General features: G+C 41.2%; 2 protein-coding genes across 3 annotated transcripts in view; one reads left to right on the top strand and one right to left on the bottom strand.

Annotated features, from left to right (window-relative positions):
• The window catches only part of LOC129795141 (hemicentin-2), a 64,657-nt gene that overhangs the window by 36,308 nt on the left and 6,836 nt on the right, over positions 1 to 21,513 (bottom strand). The window lies entirely within an intron of this gene.
• Positions 3,385 to 4,019, top strand: LOC129795147 (uncharacterized). The gene is made up of 3 exons (XM_055836197.1): positions 3,385 to 3,583; positions 3,663 to 3,830; positions 3,913 to 4,019. Exons 1-3 carry the CDS (start codon positions 3,469 to 3,471, stop codon positions 3,957 to 3,959), a joined length of 330 nt encoding a protein of 109 aa, XP_055692172.1. The 5' UTR covers positions 3,385 to 3,468; the 3' UTR covers positions 3,960 to 4,019.

Consider the following 21,513-nt stretch of genomic DNA (forward strand, 5'->3'; position numbering starts at 1 on the left):
CATGAAGAGTAATATAATTTCACCGTCCCCTGCAGAAGAAGTTTTCTCTATTCAGAGGGAAATGTTGGAAAAATAATTTATTTTATTAGTAGCGGAAAGGCCATTTTTGCCCTCCCATATAAAACACCACTGTCCCGGATCGTTAAATTCTTTCCCGTCTGGCCACGAAGATTGCGTATATGGTTTCCTTCTTTTTTTTTCCTCGGTCCAAACAAACCAATTGTGATCAATTTGAATGGTGTGCGTATTTTTGTAGTGCTGATCAATTAATGGAGCACACTGTGACGTAGTAGGAATCACGCGATCTCCGAACGATCTTTACGCGATTTTCAACGATCGTGAAATTCCCGAAAATAGATCCAAGTGTGGAGGCTGCATCAGATGCATCAATGAATTTTGGCAGCCATACATTGTCTTAACCGAAAATAAATTTGTGGCGATGGTATCCGCACTAAATGTTCAATAAAAGATTAGTAGGTGGTTATTGTGGATCATAAGTTAAGTTAATTGATTAATTTCGAGAGGTTTATGAGAATTATGAGTTGTAGTTTCTTCTCCATTCTAACAAATACACTACATTAAAGAAAATAAATTTTGAAACTATTTTCTAACGAGAATTATAAATGACCAGAGCCCCTGTAGGTGGACTCCTGGAGACAATCCTGGAAATTTCCTATAGGTATGTATATTATGTACGATGTACATTTCAGTTTGGATCGGTAAATGGTCAAACAGCTGCCGAGGATGTTAAGGGTCGTTGTGGAGGCAAACAAACAAAAACACCTCAAATACCTCTCTTCATTGTAACCAATGATCACAATGGTTCTCTTCTCACCCTGAATCCAGAGAGGGTGCGAGGATGTTTGAAAAAGAGAATTCCTGAGATTTTGGATGGTGATAAGACACAAGAAACATCATCGGATTTCACCAAGTGCTAGGGAGAGGAAAGAATATTATAGAAGATCAAAAAGGCGGGGTATGGAGAATGAAGAAAAAAAAACCTTCGTAACAACACGAAAGAATTTATATGATTGCGATGCATTCCTGCATGAAACACAAGAGAGGACCTGAACATTTTGTCTCAATTACCACGGAGGGAACTTCTTTAAATTTATTTTAAAGAAAAACAACAAATTCGACAGGTGCTTTCCACCCCCATAAATATTCCTCCACGTTCAACTTATTCGACACAAGGGTCTATTTTTTTTCTAATTGAAAATTTCTCAATTATGCGCCCCCAGTGCGGAGGTAAAAAAAAACAACAGCAAGGCCACGCAGGTGTGTTTTCCCGCGCAATGAAATTTTATGCAAAGGGTCAGAAGGTTGAAAGATTTCATATAGGAGAAATATCACCCATAAATCACTCAATGCACTGACTTTTGAATGATACAAACGTGTCACGCTTGCAAAATGAAAGTTTAACACGTTCTCCCATTATTGCGAAAGTGCCTAGAAGTTAAGAGAAATGCGATCACGTGCGATCACTAATGACTACGAGGAATCATCATGGATAAGATCGAAAAAAAAAAAGATTTTAGCACTGCAGAAAAGATATGATAAAAATCAGATTAAAATCCAAAGAAGCAAAAAAAATCTGATGAAGGTTTCATAATCTATTATGTTGCTTATCTAATTTCCTGATTTAAAATTAGTATATCTCTCCAAAACTTCTTACCCTTCGTAACTAAATTAAATGATAAAAATATATTTTTGTTTCCATTGGGAAAGAGGAATTTCCAATAGAATTTCATCACGTTTTGATATAGATAATGACGCATTGTTCGAGTTGACGCTATTTGAACGTATCAAACCTTTCAGTTCTCGCCTGACTTTTGCGCAGAATACATCGCGCTCTTTTTTGTGTATTTTATAACAATAATAATGGAGCGTATTGATCCCCAAAAATACCACGAAGGAAATGAATATCAAAAATTGGAATTAATTATTAAATCTTGGCCATTCACAGATCCAGAAAATATTCTAAAAGTCTTAAAAGGTAAGTTTTTCTTTCTAAATGAAAAGGCAATTTTTATGCCTATTTTTTCAATTTTAGAAAAAGGAGTGATGATTCCTCATTTATATTGGATGGAGGATGAGGACTTCAAAAAATTGTTCCCAAAAGATATGATTCGTGACAGAATTGAAATTCGAAAATTCTGGGATGTATTTTGGTTTGAGGTGAATTCAAAGGTGGGCAGAAATGAAACCGTTGAATCAAAAAGTAAGTAATATAGTACTTTGGCTTACGTTTAAAATGTTTATAATGTAACTATTGGAATTTTTTTTATTTTACAGAGGATATATACGATGCTGTGGATAAAATGATTGCTGATCAAAAATAGTTTCAATTTAAAAGATTTTTTTATTATTTAAATCAGAAATAAAATATTTGCAAATACTTTTTAATTTTCTTCTTAATTCTTGGAGTGTTGTGGTCGCTGTAGCTACCTATTTTCCAAAATATAATCAAAAACTAAAAACATTACCTTTAGTCTCAGAGTCTTGATATGCTTGAGAAGTTATTTCTTTTTTTAATCTTTACTTCTTTTTGATTCTTCTTGTCTTATCTCTATTTGATAAAATCTTATCAAAAAGTAAAGAAAACAATTAAAAACTTAGACAATTTTTTTTGCCAATCGAAAGAAGAATTTCATAACACTTGAAGTACCTACCTAGGTACGTAGTATTAATTCTTCTAGGTGTTGCACTAAATTTCAAAACATTTTATTACATATACCAAGTTGTTGCGTAAAGTGCAGTATTTTTTTTTCGTTAAAAATTGAGTGAGTTAAATGAAGAAAAGTAATATAAAAAGTTAGAATTAGTAATAAGGTCATGGAATTTTACAAATCCGGAGAACATTTTAAAAATTTTACAAGGTCAATATAACTTTTATTTAATTTCACAGAAAAGGTTCTGAATTAAAATATCTTCTTCTAGAAAATAAATTTTTCCTTCCACATATTTTCTGGTTGAACTATGAGTATAAAAAGGTTCGTAACTACAATACATTTATACTAATTAGATTTTACTTCTATTAATTCACAGAGGATGTTTATAAGCCACTAGATAAAGTGACAGAAAATCAGAAGGAATATATAAAAAAAGTCATTTATATTTTGGAATAAAATAAAATTCATTTTTATAAAAAAAATCTTACTTCTTCAAGAATTTTCTTTTTCTTTAAAAGAAATTTATCAATAATTCTCTATTCTAACTTCCTAAATTTATTTTTATTTTTTACTAATTTTTTTGTATCAATGAATTTCACAATGTTGTAAAAAGAAAATGATTTTATCGTATTTGGAATGAAGCTCAATCGCATGACTAATAAAGTGGCGTCACCTTTGCTTATAAAATGAGCGGCATGTTATGCCATGAGCCACAGTTCTTCCTACACCCTCTCAGTGAGAAGAGTTCGTTCTTATTTTTTTTCTAATAACAAAAAAAAGAACAAGTGTTGTAGCTATGCAATCTGTTGATCCTAAAAAGTACAGTGAGGCAAATGATAAGGAAAAATTGGAATTAGTTTTGAGATCGTGGGAATTTACTGATATCGAGGGTATACTTGACAATCTTCACGGTGAGTTCAATCTACGGATAGTTTATAGTGTTTTAACAGTGCGTGCCTGTCTATTTGCTAAATGTTAAATTTTGTGCAGAAAAAGGAATTCTTCTGCATCATGTCTATTGGATTGATTGGAGTGACTGGAAGGATCTTTTTCCGAAGGAGAAATTAGGCAATAGAATTGAATTTAGAGCATTCTGGAGGATCTTTCAAGATGAAGTAACGTCCAAAGCAGGCAGAAATGCCAGAATTGAAACCAAAAGTATGAAGGTTTAGACTATAAACTTTAGAGACATATTTTCTAGGAAAATTATTTTAATTTGGTGATTTTTTTTACTTTCCAGAGGATATCTGTGATATACTGGACAAAATGTATGGCCAGGCTAAATAATTTGAATATTATAATTCATAATACGATACCTATAATATATAATATGAATATATGAAACTATATTGATTTTTTATTAGCATCTCACTCATAATCATTTTGATAAGGAATTATTCCAATACAAAGTAGCAATATTCTTTTTACATCCAATTCGATTTAAAACGCATAACACAATCAATATTATGCATAAATTCAAGTTAAGCAGCAATAAAATCCCAATCTCTGACTTTCCCTGAGAGCGGCAGCGAAATACATAACATACATATGTACATATATCTTGAAATAGCACAGACAACAAGCCGGGTCGTTCTTATCTTTCATTCACCGAAATAAAATGTGTGTTACAATATTTAAACTTTATGGAACGATCGAGCAAAAGTGCATTGGCGTGTTATCAAATGGTGAAACTTTGTTTACCAACTCTCTGAATTTTTCGTGTCAACTCCGATAGTGCGTGCGTGGTGTCTGCTAAGCGATCAATAAGGAAGTGAGAGAATGCAATAAGCATGGGATTAAAATGAAAGGAAAAAGAATACAAACTCAACGCAAAAAAACGCGGGAATGTCAATAAAATTCAATAATCGCAACAAAACAGTTCATCAACTTTCTGCGAGGCCACACCGTGCAAAAAGATGCTGAAGACCTAAGAGACAAGTTCAAGATTTGCAATTATTGATCATTTTTTTCTTTGCTGCACGATTTACACGTTGTCGCTGTAATCCATTTTTTTATGCTCTTGCTATTTTATGCATGTACATAATTCATGAAAAAATATGAATAACAAAACTACAAACATTGTTTGCTTCTAATATCCGGCGCGATCGTGACGCGATCGTGCTATTTTTCAGCGTGGTGCAAGTTGTGGGGAAAAATGTGTGTGCTTCGGCGAAAAAGTCCGTGTGTCGCCAAATATAAAATACCGAGAATTGCTTTTCTGTAATAAAATCACATAGCGCGAGATCATGTTTCCGTGTGTAGAGGATCACTGCACGATCGCTAACTCAAGCAAAATTCTTGTTGGTGCGACAAATTATATTTTACGAATTATGTTTCTTGTACACATTGGGCTTGCAAAATTGAGGAAAACTAGTAAGAAACAAACATAATTTTTGATAGAACGAATTATACCTGATTATTAGTTCTCGTTCTTAACTAACTGTTAACTAATTTTGGTATTGAATGAAGATTTATGGCTTTAACTATAGAGCGAAAATTGTTAATTCCAGCACCACGAAAAAGTCACAATATCGACTAAAACTTAAAATTGGAAAACATGATGTGAAAACGACTGTCTCACATTAAATTCTTCATGTTATATAGTACCTACACTACATTTAAATTCAATGGAAACTTCTCTAAAATCCTCAAACATTTTGAACACACTGTCTTCTTGTAAGACGATTGACCAATTGCGCTGGAAGACAAATATTTAATTGCTACAAAGGGAATGTTTTGTGTCACCTTTTTTTGGGCTTGCCGTGTGCTTCTGTGTACTATGTCCGTACTGTCCCCGCTTCTAATTCATATGCTAAAATGAAGGAGAAAAATATGTTGGAAAGCCATGGCAGCATGGCAACATTTTATGTAAAATTGTATGAGCCGTGTGTCAGCAATAAACAACAATCTCGCGCATTTCTCATGCTTTAAATGCTACATATGTATATGTATGTATATGACTAAATTGCAGAACGTTTTTGCAAAATGTTGGGCCTTATGTGCGTCTCAAATAGCCATTTACTTTTTGCTTATAGAGATACATTTCTCCCTCCGCTTGCGATGTGGAATTCCATTTTACTACCCATTTTGTGATTCAGAGTGATCGTGAACTGCCTTGGGTGGCAATTGTTCATTTTCATTTAGAATCTTTGTTGGTAAAAACGCGGCAAATATGGTAAAAGAAACATCATTCGATCGCAGATCAAAGAATTTTTTATGTGTGCAGAAATTCCATCGCAGAGTGTGAAGATCAATTAAGATCTCAGAAGTTTTTTCCCGCCAAAATTAGGATGATATGTTTTTTTTGTTTTGTGTATGTGCCTCACAGAGGACGAAGCAATTTAGAGAGATTAAGCTGTCTTCACCCATATTTTTGCCTCCCGCATAGTTGTGCGTGGTGGCAAAAACTTCCCCCTTGGTGTTCCAGAAAAAAACTGAGAGCTACTGTCGGCGGAAATAGTCATGGTGGTTGTCCGAAGGGGATAAATTGGGAAATATATTGAACTATATATATTTTTTTTTAGATCAAAACTGATACGATGAGTTGCTTTAAAAATAGCCCACACGAAGATCATCTTCAACGCGCGATTTTACTCAATCAATTGACGACTCTTTGATGTTTTTCTCCGGATGAAAATTACAATTTTCAATCTGTGAAGGAGATTATGTCAATTTTTTGAGTTTTTCCAGTCATTTTTGGGATGATTTTAGCTGTTGTGAAACGGCTAAAAAGCGCAACATATACGATGCATAAAATAGAAGGGATTCTGGATAAAATCAATATAAAATCAATAATTTTGAAAATGTTGTTATTTTTCAAAGCTTTCGTTTCTTTCTGGGACATTTTTAAGAGTTTATAGAGATTAGTTTATTCAAAGTTTATGTTTTGTGAGATTTATCTAAAACAAAGAGTGATTTTTAAAATTAATAATTCTAAGATTTTTTAAAACATTTTCTATTGAGTCTTTTAAAAAGCATTTATCGAAAATTTAACATTTTTAAATTTCTAGAATCCACCAACGCATTCAATAGAAAATTCAGAGCCACCTGGATGATTAAGAAGCAATTAACACATACAAATGGAATAAATAGAGAAGCGGCAATACATTTGAACCACCAAAAAATCTCACATTGCCACAAAGAAGTAATTTTCACCAATAATCCTCGCTTGAAAAATTTATTTAATTACGTAATTGAGCTGTAAAAAAAATTACCTATAGGTAAGTTCTTCGTCCAGAAACGTGTGGGATCCACGTGTGAAAGTCTTCAATGGATTTTTTTACCTCCACCGAAATGCAATGTGAAATGTGAGTGGGTGAAGCAGTTTTTGAACATTTTGTGTGGAGATGGGAATCAGTGAAGAATAGGAAAATAAATAGAATGTGTCGTCTGTTACCGCTGCTACAATCTTCTAAATCACTCATCGAGGCATTTTGTTTAATAATAAAAATTATTCTCTTGTCCCTTGGCGTCGCAAATGCCGCTCTCAGAAGGTTCTGCCCGAGTAAACAAATCTCTCCATCTTAAGGGGCCCAGTCCCATTTCGACGGCATTATGGTGTGAAATATGTCTTCAGGGGGGAGAGAAATAAAAATTCATCTGGGCCTCGCATCTTATCTCACTACGGTCTTCTCCTTTTTATAAGATCACCATCTTGTGTGGAATGCCGGAGACACAAAATTCACACACAAACCATCTATAAACACTTTTCTTAAGTGCTCCAAAAAATGTCTTTCTCACTAAATGAAATGCTGACATTTTTTATGGTTTTTCGCGGGGAAGTGCAACGGAAAAAAAATGCGCACACGCGGGAAACTTGAGAGAAGAAACCACCATAATGAGTGAGAAAGAAAAATTTTTGACCACCCAAATTGATGAGTAAGAGGTGTGAAAGAAATTGATTGGAAATTCTCAATCGCAGCTCGTAAATTAAGGCCCCAAATTCACGTGTTGGCTTCTGCAAAACCACAGGCGCCTAAACGTTAGCACAATATAAAAATGTAATATTTATTGCTCAATGTAATCTCGAGGCGACGCAAGCAGGTGCGCGCATGAAAATGCATACCCAAGCTGATAAGGTAAGTTACATAAGAGTATCATCAAACAAACCAAAAGATACATATAAAAATTTATCTCTGTGAGAGCCTCTCTTGGCGACATTAACGGTGAATCGTCATGTTTGAGAGGCACAAAATTTATGCAAAGTACCGATAAATTACGTGTCTATTAATAAATGTTGGCTTTAGGATGGTATTTTTCATTTACAGAATAATCTTCACATTTATGAGAAATATGTGCTAAAGAATTTTTTTTTTTTTTCAAGAACGCATCGTGAATTTTTTTCCAATAAAACTATAAAAAACGTTTTTTCGTGATATTAAAAAATTCTAAGTACATTTGAAAGAATAAATTATGGTGCTATTCACGAATCTCATGAAAAAAAATATCATGACATTTTTCTTAACATTTTTTTGTCATTTCCTCTCACTCCAACTAATGTATTTCTCTATATTTCGTCTTTCTTTACATTATTTTCGTGAATAGCACCATTAGTCGGTTGTTTTGGTTTTTTAAAGGTAGATTCAAAACTGCAGTGAAAAAGAATAATAGTTTTATTATTCCCTTATACATACAAGTGTTTTTGGGAAAAATAAAGTAGAAAAACACCAAAACCTTAGCTTTTCCACTGAAATTTCAAATTTAACACTAAATTATGTATTATCAATAAATATTTACAATAGATTACATAAAATAAGTTTTTTTTAGCTATATGTAATTACATTGCAAAAGGAAACCTTTCCACAGTCAGTTTAATTCTTACAAGAAATATTTTATTTATGAATGCTGCTAACAATGATAATGCAATCATTTACATTTAATTGCTGTAATCAACGCAACACCTAGAGAAAAACGCGATCATTGCATTAGATACGTAACTTCACCACGATTAACCAGCCTAGAGGGCATTAATTTTGGTTTAAAAGACAAATTTCTCCTTTTAATTAAATGATTCATTATGAAAAGTGCCTCATTATTGAAATAACCGTCATTCAGTTAATTTAAATGTGCTATTAAATTACATCCAAAGAAGCGTGTTTGTTTCATCTAACTTAGCGGCACTGGTGTTCAACACATATTGAACATCTCTTTACTCAAGCATCCGGAAATCATACAATTTTTTTCTCTCTCTTTTCAATTGCATGTGAATTCTCTACAATCCCACCACAAATAAATATTTGAATTTCCCATCGAGCGCCCCCTTGAAAGTGTCTATCTTTTTGGAGTACATTTTGTGTGTATTTTTAAAAACAACCAAAAGGGGTTGATAAACCCCCATATATATACTTAGAAAACCACCCTCTCATTAAACAAATAACCTTCAACCCTCATGTGAGTGAGTGATTGGCCAAAAGACGCAGGAAGTCAAATAAAGCATAAAAACAAAGCTTCTTCTAATCGTGCGTGTGATAAGTCTTGGTCAAATATTAATACAGCGGAGGCGCATTTTTAAGTCATACACGACACACTAAATTGCTGGATTTCCCACTTTATATGTAAATGGGTTAACATTTTGGTGTCTCTTTGGTTGCTTTTGAGGCATTTCGAGGGCATCTCAATCCACCCACATCGGCGCAATTCCCTATCTCACGTGTCTTGTCGATTTGATGTGAGCTCTTTGGGAGAAAACAAGAGATTTAATCACTCCATCAAGGTCTTCATTTGCTTTTCTCACGTATAAAATGCCATTTTACTATACTTTATCAAAAGACTCGCATAACTGGGAGGAGGGGAGCAAAAGGTTTTTAAAAATTCTATATGTAATGCGTTTGATGTCTTTAAATGCTTCAATGCATATAACTTGTTTTTTTTATGCTTCATTTATTTTTCTTTGCAGTAAAACACATTTTTCTCCACTCAAGATATTGTTTTCCAACAAGAATGAAATATTCTATTTATCATTTCAATTTCGTATGCAATTTTACACAATCCCTCAAATTTATTTTAAATTTCTAAAATTCTATCCCTTATCGAAAGCGTATAAATGGTGATTTATGATTGTAAAAGTGACGCATCTTCACAAAAAAAAAGATTATTTTTTAATAACCCACACACCCAGTATTTAAATAAAAAATTCATTAGAATAGCACCATCTTTTTCTGATCTAATCAAAAATTATCACTCTATCAAATTTCTCAATTTAGATAGAGTTTAGAATATTGAAATTGATAGCTTCTGTGGTATTTAGGCTAAGCCTGGATTTACTGCGGCCTTCCCTTGTGAAGAAAAAATCCCCTCTCATTTTTTTTTCTTCAAACGTCTTCCTCTCAATTAATATAAATTGCTATCACGATGAATGTTAGTCAATTAATATAACACTTCTGACACTTTTTGTATTTGCTTCCTTCGCAACATATTTGTGCAATGGTTGCAATTAATGTGCGCTGTTGTGGAGTATTTTAGATTACACACACAGGGCGTCAGGTAAGGTGGCAGAGGCACTCACGGCAGATGATGGGTACCTGTAGATGACACAGGGCGTCAGGTAAGGTGGCAGAGGCACTCACGGCAGATGATGGGTACCTGTAGATGACACAGGGCGTCAGGTAAGGTGGCAGAGGCACTCACGGCAGATGATGGGTACCTGTAGATGACACAGGGCGTCAGGTAAGGTGGCAGAGGCACTCACGGCAGATGATGGGTACCTGTAGATGACACAGGGCGTCAGGTAAGGTGGCAGAGGCACTCACGGCAGATGATGGGTACCTGTAGATGACACAGGGCGTCAGGTAAGGTGGCAGAGGCACTCACGGCAGATGATGGGTACCTGTAGATGACACAGGGCGTCAGGTAAGGTGGCAGAGGCACTCACGGCAGATGATGGGTACCTGTAGATGACACAGGGCGTCAGGTAAGGTGGCAGAGGCACTCACGGCAGATGATGGGTACCTGTAGATGACACAGGGCGTCAGGTAAGGTGGCAGAGGCACTCACGGCAGATGATGGGTACCTGTAGATGACACAGGGCGTCAGGTAAGGTGGCAGAGGCACTCACGGCAGATGATGGGTACCTGTAGATGACACAGGGCGTCAGGTAAGGTGGCAGAGGCACTCACGGCAGATGATGGGTACCTGTAGATGACACAGGGCGTCAGGTAAGGTGGCAGAGGCACTCACGGCAGATGATGGGTACCTGTAGTTGCAGGTTCAATATAAAAGGAAAATTATAGCAATACTTCCCACCAGGATCCGGGTCGAATGGATCAAAAAAATTTTCGCCACGGAAAAAATGCACACACAACGCCAGAAAATGCAAGAATATTTCGCTGACGAAGGCACACGGTGCAAGGAAAAAGAAACACAATTATTCTTCCACAAATCACTTTAATTTTTAATAAAATCCTTCAATTTTTGCGCATGGAAAAAATATCGCGTGGCGTTTTTTGCTAATCATTAAGCGGAAGTGGTGCTGACGTTGAGAGACGTCAACAACCCAAAAAAAACTTCTTTCACTTTTTGTCAGGGGGCGTTGCATCGTTGGTCGCGTTGACGCGCCAATGCGTCAACATGCTGCGGGGGGGGAGATCCTGAGGGTGGTAATCCCTCATCAATGGGCAACTTGGAGAGCTTTTGCACTGCCCTGGTGTAAACTCCCTTAGCAGTGCGCACTGTTGCAACGCGACACTTTCCGTCTCTTCCAGGGTGAACCTGATCCACAACAGCCAGTGGCCAGGCATAGGGTGGCATGTCGTCTTCCGAGATAAGCACAACATCCCCGGGCTTAATGTTCTCCTCTTCCTTTGTCCACTTGTTGCGCCTCTGAAGAGTTTGCAAATACTCCTTCTTCCATCTAATTGCGAAATGCTGCAGGAGCTTCTGGCACAACTGCCACCGGGTGAGTAGGCCTGGGTTGATGTTTGTGAAGTCTTGAGACGGCATCATCACCAGTGGCTTCAGTGTGGTGAAATGCCCTGGACAAAGAGCTGGTTGTTCATCTGGGCCCGCTGGGAGGGGCGTCAGTGGCCGGCTGTTGAGGATGGCCTCAATCTGGGATATGACGGTAGAGAGCTCCTCGAATGTCAGAATTGTTGTGCCAATCTCCCGTCGAAGATGATGTTTAAGAGACTTGATTGCGGCCTCATGGAGGCCACCATGATGGGGAGATCTAGGAGGGATAAATTGGAAAGTGATCCCTCTATTGGAGCATTCACTTTGCATCTGCGGTTGGGATTGGAGATCGTGGAATAGCTTCTTGAGTGCTGCGTCGGCTCCAACCAGATTCTTTCCATTGTCACAGAAAATCTTCCGCGGGGCTGAACGGCGGCTGCAGAAGCGGGTAAGAGCCGCAAGGAACGAGCTGGTGGTCATGTCTCCCAGAACCTCGAGGTGTACCGCCTTTGTGGCGCTACATACGAAGGCACAAATGTATGTCTTGTAGGATACTCCCCCTCTCTTGTAGGCTGGTCTGGTCAACACTGGCCCACAAAAATCTACATTGCATACCGCGAATGCAGATTCGTAGCTGATCCTTTCTGTAGGGAGATTGCCCATCCGCTGAGCAAGCATTGTGGGTCGCTGTCGCCAACACACCACGCAGTTTCTAGACACTGAGCGAGTGAGTCTCCTACCACCAAGGAGCCAGAACTTGTGTGATACTAAGGCAAGTAGCAATTGGGGTCCTGGATGCATTTGGTCTTGGTGTACATGAAGAGCGATCAAATAGGCGAGACGTGATTTGGGCACAAGCATTGGATGCTTGAAGTCATACGATTCCGCCCCTTCATCAAGGCGGCCACCAACCCGGATAATACCGAGGTGGTCCAGAAAGGGACTCAACCCTTGGAGCGGCTTGAGTTTCCCAGTTCGGTACAGGGAACCGTCTGCAAGAGCATTTCCCAACTCACTCAGATGCACATCCTGAGTGAACTTCACGAGTGTTTGTTCTGCATGGTCCAGTTCACTGGCTGTGATGGGTCCGTTCTCCCGTGGCTTGGATTGAATGGCAGAGAGAAATCGGAAGACATATGCAACAACTCGTAGGATACGACGGTAGTCATTCGAACTGGAGAGAATGGAATCCAAAGGGTGCTTCTCCTCTACTGCGGGTGCAGCGGGCAACGCAAGAACTTCAGCAGTTTCAGGTTCATTGCGGGATGGATCACGTGGCCATGCATCAACCTCCATTGTAAGAAATTCGGGGCCATGCCACCACAGATTGGATTCCTTTAATTCATGAGGGTACATCCCCCTGGAGATGATGTCAGCCGGGTTCACAGCAGTAGGAACGTAGTGCCATTTTCCCGCGTCCGTCAGTGCTAGAATCTGGGTGACACGGTTGAGGAAATATGGTTCAAGCTTCATTTTCTTGGAGCGTATTTGTCCTAACACACTTGTGGAGTCAGACCACATGTGGTAATCGGTGACTTCAATGGAACTTCGGATTTTACTGAGCAACTTGGCACCGAGCAATGCAGCGCATAGCTCCAATTTGGGAATTGTGGTTGGTTCAGCCGGCGCCACATGGGATTTGGCGACCATGAGATGAGAAATCCGCTGCGTCCGGGAGTCCCCAGTCACCAAGTAGGCGACAGCTCCGTACGCAACATTGCTGCTGTCAGCAAATATATGAACCTCCCGAATAGTGGACTGTATTGAAAACGACATCCAGCGGGGAATTGAGATGTCCTGAACGCTGGGGAGGGATGCTAGGAGATTCAGCCACTTGCCGAGTATGGGTTCTGGAACTTGCTCATCCCAGCCGATCTTCATTTGCCAGATTGCTTGCATAAGTAATTTTCCGAGGATTACAACTGGTCCTAATAGACCCAGCGGGTCGTAAAGAGAAGCCAGCACTGAGAGGACCACCCGTTTTGTGTGCACGGATGGAGATTCACGCTTCCACTTGAAAGATAGTCGGTCCTGAGTCTTTTGCCAGATCATGCCAAGAGTAGCGGACGCATCAGGTAAGACATCGAGGACCTCCTCAGCAGAGGACTGTGGCAGGATGGAGGAGTGGCTGGCATTCCACTTTGACAGGGACATTCCTGCCGTGGCTAACAATTCTGTGAGCTCCTGGACAGCTCGCTGAGCCTCCTCCAGTGTCCGGACAGATGCCAGGCAGTCATCCACGTAGAAGTGCTTCCGGAGAAGCTCACTGGCGAGTGGATGGGTTTTTGATGCTATCTCTGCCAGCTCCATCAACGTCCGGGTGGCAAGAAAGGGAGAAGAGCTTACGCCAAAACACACTCCTCTTGCACGGTAATGCTTGATTGGTTCATTGGTATCGAACCTCCAAAGAATTCGGAGATAATCTCGGTGGGGCGGATGTATCAGGATTTGAGGATACATCTTCTTAATGTCGCATGAAAAGGCAAATTGGTGTTCCCGGAATCTCAAAAGGTTGGTCACAATATCGGGCTGCACCGTGGGACCGATCATGGTGACATCATTGAAGCTCAGCCCGGTCAGAGATTTGGAACTGGCGTTCATCACGATCCTGATTTTGATCGATGATCCCGAAATCTTCACCACACAGTGATGCGGCATATAATAGGAAGGGCGGTGCATCTCGTCTGGCGGAACCTCTTCGAAGAATCCTAAATCCAGATTCTCCTGCATCGCTGCATGGTATTGGGCTTTGAGTTCTGAATTTTGCTCCAACCGTTTCTCAAGGCTAAGCAGTTGACGAGATGCATTGAACAGGTTGTTGTGTAGCCTGTCGACATTGGGTTTCAGAGGGAGGTGGACCACATACCTGCCAGTATCATCCCGGGTAGTGGTTTCCTTATAAATCTTTTCTGCTGCAATATGGTCTGGGCAGGTACTGCGTGGGGCCTCCACTTGCTCTGTGACCCAGAGCTTCCTAATTGAGGTATCTATGGATGACAGCGTGGTAGCTGCCACAACTTGAGGGGCAGCAGGTTCTGCCGGCGGGACTGTGCACGGTCCCGAGATGATCCACCCAAACACGGACTCTTTCAGCACAGGTAATTGAGCCCCGAGTCTGAGCACCTTCCCGGAAACCACATCATTGTAGAACTCGTTGCCAATGAGCAGATCAATTGGCTGAGAAACGTGCCAGGTTGGGTCAGCCAGTTCCATATAGCCTGGGATGGGAACTGATGCTGGACTGACACACCAATTTGGGATATCCTGCTGGAGGATGGAAGGAACGACCTGACAAGTCATGGAGAAGTACTTCGAGTTATGGAGTGATCGGACAGTACACTCGGTTTGGTATTTTGCCTTAGTCCCCCCATCTACAACCCCCCCAATGAATAAAGTGGAGATGCACTTTGGGAGCTTGAGTTTTTGGAATAGGGACTGCGACAGCAAATTGGCTTGAGCTCCGGAATCCAACAAGGCGCGACATTGGGTAGGAACGCCATGTCTATCCAGAATGTGCACCACCGCTGTCTCTAAGAAAATCTTCCTTGGTGCTGATGGTTCAGTCAGCGATGAGCACACAGCTGCTTCTTCTTTTTTGTCGTTGGTCTGAGGCGGAGTGGAGACACTCGGTGGGATCGCAGGCTGCGTCTTCTCTTGTGCCTTCGCACCTGTGGCCGGCTGTGGGGCATTTGGTCTGAAGGCCTCATGCAACAGCTTGTTGTGGTGTCCAGCACAGGTCGTACACGTCCCAAATGAGCAGTCTTTCGTCATATGGGTGCTGACCAGGCATTTACGACACAACCCCTTTTCACGGATGAGAGCCAGACGGTCCGCTGGTGACATCCGTAAGAACTTCGGGCACTTGAATACCCGGTGATCAGTGGCTTTGCATGCGGGGCACGCGGATTCGGCCGTGGTGGCCAGTACATTGGACTTCCCTGACTTCTGGGGAGGCTTCCCTGTGTTTCCCCTGTTTCCATGATCGGAGGGCTTCGGTCCAGGGGTCGCTTGGCATACTTCAAGGGAACGGAGTCTATCCTTCATGAACAACATGAATCGGGAGAGGGTAGGCTGGCGGCTGCCTACCTCTCGAGACCACAACACTTTGCTCTCATGGTCTAGCTTGGACAGCAGCAAGTAAATTATCCACGGATCCCGGTTGGTTTGTTCAAGTGCATCCAACGAATTCAATACTGAACTAGTAGTGGTGTACAAGTCAGTAAAATTTGATACCGTGGGGGTTGACACAGCTGCCATCTTGTTTAACTTCTCGACATGATGATGTACGATGGCATGCTGATCATCATAGTGAGCACAGAGCGCATCCCATGCAATGATGTAGTTGCGGTCGGTGAGGGAAATGTTTGCCACAAGTCTCTTGGCAGTTCCGGTGACTGCAGTCATGAGGTACTGCAAGCGTTGGATGTTGGAAAGCCGAGGATTCTGGTGGACGATGCTGACAAACATGTCCTTAAAATTGTACCATGCTGTATGGTCTCCATTGAATTCAGGGATTGTCAGCGTTGGCAACTTGCAGTGGAAAGACTCACCAGCTGCATGGGGGCTGACGCTTCCACTGCGCGGACTTCCCAAAGACTCCCGGAACTGCTCGAACATTCTTTGAGTACGCTCTTCCGCCTTCGCCTGGTGCTCCATGAGATAAGCTAGGGCGGATTCAAGCGTGGTTTTTCCTGGCGTAGGGGGTAATCCTACATTAATGCCTGGATGGAGATTGGGAGGCTCACTGTCCAGGTGGTCCAGCAGAGATGGCTGGAGGATTTTGGGAATGGCTCCGGTGTGGAGCGGACGTCCTTCTGTAGGAGCATCGGATATAATCGGCAATGGAGACGGCTCTCGACCTGAAGCGGCTTGGGGAACCTCCTTTTGATACTCTCGCAATACAACCCTAAGGTCCCTCTCAAGTCGGTGTATGCGAGCCATCAAATCCTCATGTTCCTTCGTTTCAGCATCCGAATCACCATGCTCCTTGAGGATAGTATGGTGGATCTCAATCAGCTGTGGTTCGTAAGTTTGAAGCTTGGAGAGCATCGTGCTGACCTCCGTAGCATTCCCACATGTCAAGTCCTTGACAATCTCCGCTGTACGTGCCTCCTTGCGAGACACATGGCCTTTCAGGGTGACTCTGCGTTCCATGGCTGGCATAGGTTATCGCTGGCAAAGGACAATCCTGTTGTCCAAGGATCGGAGGGCCAAAAAAGGTGTAAGCGCAAAACGTACCTGTAGATGACACAGGGCGTCAGGTAAGGTGGCAGAGGCACTCACGGCAGATGATGGGTACCTGTAGATGACACAGGGCGTCAGGTAAGGTGGCAGAGGCACTCACGGCAGATGATGGGTACCTGTAGATGACACAGGGCGTCAGGTAAGGTGGCAGAGGCACTCACGGCAGATGATGGGTACCTGTAGATGACACAGGGCGTCAGGTAAGGTGGCAGAGGCACTCACGGCAGATGATGGGTACCTGTAGATGACACAGGGCGTCAGGTAAGGTGGCAGAGGCACTCACGGCAGATGATGGGTACCTGTAGATGACACAGGGCGTCAGGTAAGGTGGCAGAGGCACTCACGGCAGATGATGGGTACCTGTAGATGACACAGGGCGTCAGGTAAGGTGGCAGAGGCACTCACGGCAGATGATGGGTACCTGTAGATGACACAGGGCGTCAGGTAAGGTGGCAGAGGCACTCACGGCAGATGATGGGTACCTGTAGATGACACAGGGCGTCAGGTAAGGTGGCAGAGGCACTCACGGCAGATGATGGGTACCTGTAGATGACACAGGGCGTCAGGTAAGGTGGCAGAGGCACTCACGGCAGATGATGGGTACCTGTAGATGACACAGGGCGTCAGGTAAGGTGGCAGAGGCACTCACGGCAGATGATGGGTACCTGTAGATGACACAGGGCGTCAGGTAAGGTGGCAGAGGCACTCACGGCAGATGATGGGTACCTGTAGATGACACAGGGCGTCAGGTAAGGTGGCAGAGGCACTCACGGCAGATGATGGGTACCTGTAGTTGCAGGTTCAATATAAAAGGAAAATTATAGCAATACTTCCCACCAGGATCCGGCTCGAAGGACCAAAAAAGGTGTAAGCGCAAAACGTACCTGTAGATGACACAGGGCGTCAGGTAAGGTGGCAGAGGCACTCACGGCAGATGATGGGTACCTGTAGATGACACAGGGCGTCAGGTAAGGTGGCAGAGGCACTCACGGCAGATGATGGGTACCTGTAGATGACACAGGGCGTCAGGTAAGGTGGCAGAGGCACTCACGGCAGATGATGGGTACCTGTAGATGACACAGGGCGTCAGGTAAGGTGGCAGAGGCACTCACGGCAGATGATGGGTACCTGTAGATGACACAGGGCGTCAGGTAAGGTGGCAGAGGCACTCACGGCAGATGATGGGTACCTGTAGATGACACAGGGCGTCAGGTAAGGTGGCAGAGGCACTCACGGCAGATGATGGGTACCTGTAGATGACACAGGGCGTCAGGTAAGGTGGCAGAGGCACTCACGGCAGATGATGGGTACCTGTAGATGACACAGGGCGTCAGGTAAGGTGGCAGAGGCACTCACGGCAGATGATGGGTACCTGTAGATGACACAGGGCGTCAGGTAAGGTGGCAGAGGCACTCACGGCAGATGATGGGTACCTGTAGATGACACAGGGCGTCAGGTAAGGTGGCAGAGGCACTCACGGCAGATGATGGGTACCTGTAGATGACACAGGGCGTCAGGTAAGGTGGCAGAGGCACTCACGGCAGATGATGGGTACCTGTAGATGACACAGGGCGTCAGGTAAGGTGGCAGAGGCACTCACGGCAGATGATGGGTACCTGTAGATGACACAGGGCGTCAGGTAAGGTGGCAGAGGCACTCACGGCAGATGATGGGTACCTGTAGTTGCAGGTTCAATATAAAAGGAAAATTATAGCAATACTTCCCACCAGGATCCGGGTCGAATGGATCAAAAAAATTTTCGCCACGGAAAAAATGCACACACAACGCCAGAAAATGCAAGAATATTTCGCTGACGAAGGCACACGGTGCAAGGAAAAAGAAACACAATTATTCTTCCACAAATCACTTTAATTTTTAATAAAATCCTTCAATTTTTGCGCATGGAAAAAATATCGCGTGGCGTTTTTTGCTAATCATTAAGCGGAAGTGGTGCTGACGTTGAGAGACGTCAACAACCCAAAAAAAACTTCTTTCACTTTTTGTCAGGGGGCGTTGCATCGTTGGTCGCGTTGACGCGCCAATGCGTCAACAGTACATGCTAAAACTTACACTCTCCCAAATTTTTCTTCACCAAACACAGGAAGATCAATGTCTCCGCGGTATGGTTCAAATTCATTGCTGGATGTCTTGTAAACAATTGTGCCACAAATGATACGCAAAGCTTGACACCCTTCGACACATTTCATGCGGGGAAACATTCCCAAAATACCACAAACATCGTCGATTCATCAATCGACACGCGTCTTCCAAGGAAGATTCTCTTCCTGCCACCATTCTTCCTCTGAATTGGGTTGAATGAAAAAATTCTCACTGGCGCCAGTTTGTTGCTTTCAGTTTGCTCCTCAAGGGCTCAGAATATTAATTCGATTGCTAATTAAGGAAGGAAGTCTTGTTTTTCAATTCAAATATTTCTCAATGAACTTGGCAAAGCTTTCGGTGTTGAATTTCATTGAGATAACAATTCTATTTATGATCTAAATTTTGAAAATAAATAAATATTTTTTTTAAAAGACATTTTGGCAATATGTCTTTGCATTAATATTAAGGGGAATTTAAATTTTTATACGTTCAGATAAAGTTAAATACTTATGTGTTTAGCTATAACATAGCATACGGCGATAGCAGTACGGATCGTAGACAGAGAAACTAAATTCTTCAAAATTTATCAATCAGAAATTGAATTCAAGATTCCATCAGAAGTTCATCGATTTGTATTATTAATTTCCCATTATTCCCATCAAATTTATGATTCTTTTTTGCCGCATTCAATATAGCTTCCCATTGTGAAACATTCTAAACTCTCTCTCTCATTCTATTCAACTTAAAAAATTCTCTAATATATTTCCCGCGCATGTATATAAAATTCCTATAGGTTCTCTTAAACATAAATCATACACATGGGAGGGAGTTTCTTCAACAGAAACGACAGTGTTTGCCTCCAAATCGATTTTTTACGACCTTCTACTATCCCTTCCGCGATCCATACAAGACATGGGTCAAGAGACGCGCAATATGACTTGAAATTCTTCCCGAATCCATTGACACAGATATCAACGTGCGTAGAAGGGCATTCGCGGTCCAGAGAACAATGGTGCTTGTTGGTTGTAGTAGAATATCTTGGCCCATTTCCCGCGACCCAAAGGCGCTCATGAACGATGTATCTCGCGCCAGGAGACGACGTCGATGTCGCCACGGCGTCTATACGGGATTTCTCTATGAAGAGATTCCAAATCCTGTGGGCGAAAGTTATCCATGTCGCCAAATAAATGATTTTCGATGCGCAAAAACAAACTTTGAGGGTGATATTTGCATCTTTACGACACAATTATGGTAATTCAGAAGCTATATAGTCAAGACAGCGTTAATCACTATCTAATAATTGGTTTCAGGAACAGCGAGATATTACGAAGTAAATATGTACGTGTTATTTGTGAAAGAATTTATCTTAGCATTAATTGATAGTTTTATCAGTTTTTTAAAGTGGTTTATTATCAGAGAAAACATAAGTTTAACGCGTTTAACGGATTTGCGTAAATGGTTTTTTTTTATTATAAGGGGCAATAGTGAATTTATTACTATTCTGATAAACCTTTGGAGTAATATTAATAAACCAGAAGGTGATTTACATCCTCAATATGTTCTATTTTGGTAGGCAGTATGATAAAATTCATTTAAGTTTTAATTGTCGGAGAAAGTGTTTAGTACCTAGAAAAAATAAGTTATTCTAAAATCTTTTAAAAATTATCTAATTATCTTTTCAAAACTCATGATGTATCCTATTCCTCAATCAATGGGATCTAGGATAGATTCTTAGAATATTTTAACATTAGAACTATAGACGTAAATGCAAATGATTTCCCTTTAACTATTAAAGACAACTCTTTAAAGTTATCACTTAAATCTTAGGAGGAGAAATTGACGACTTTTCCAATTAAATCCATTTATGATCCTAATAATGTCGCATTTAAATACACAAAATGGCTGGATTAAACCACAAATTCAACTCTCAACAGTGATGCTTCTTTATTGAAACATCACGTTCAAGCTGACTCGTAAATCTCTCCTAGAAAGTTATTTGATGACTTGAGATTTTTTGGGTAGAGTTATTAACCCCTTCGCCCATGATCTTATATGAATACGGGTAAAGAACCGAACATATAGCTATAGCAAGATTATGGGAGGATATTGTACCAAAAAGAAATAATTTTATTTTAACATCATCACCGTGATCATCACTGTTGGATCAAAAAATACCATCAACATCCCATCAAGGCTCCATTATTTTATTACATATGTATACCCAACTTGGGAGGGTGAAGACACCCATCTTCGTAACATATATGGAGAAGAGGTAGGTGCGAAACGAATTGGGTGAAGGATTGAAAGAATTGAAATTTGATGTTTTGTAGAAATTTGAGATGGACGATTGCAGATGGGATTTCATTTCGGGAGATTTTTCATATTACCGCTGAAGGTGTTTTGAAACCTCCTGCGCGCCATCCCAGCTGCAGGAGAAAATTATAGAGTCTAGAAATAGTTCATCACACACCATAAATCTACTTCACGAAGGGGGACCTTTTGGCTCTAAGCTGTCTGTATATGTGAAAAAGAGTGCGCATACCAGAGATTGATCAGAGGGAAGACACCTCAACCACATAGAGCCATGGCATTCTTCCCCCAGAAAGCATCT

Source organism: Lutzomyia longipalpis, chromosome 4 (assembly GCF_024334085.1).
Source record: "Lutzomyia longipalpis isolate SR_M1_2022 chromosome 4, ASM2433408v1".
Lineage (NCBI taxonomy): Eukaryota > Metazoa > Arthropoda > Insecta > Diptera > Psychodidae > Lutzomyia > Lutzomyia longipalpis.

Coding starts and splice junctions, on each gene's coding strand:
- LOC129795147 (XM_055836197.1), top strand. CDS start 3,469: ATGCAATCTGTTGATCCTAAAAAGTACAGTGAGGCAAATGATAAGGAA. Junction 3,584..3,662: donor TATACTTGACAATCTTCACG/GTGAGTTCAATC, acceptor AATTTTGTGCAG/AAAAAGGAATTCTTCTGCAT. Junction 3,831..3,912: donor TGCCAGAATTGAAACCAAAA/GTATGAAGGTTT, acceptor TTTACTTTCCAG/AGGATATCTGTGATATACTG.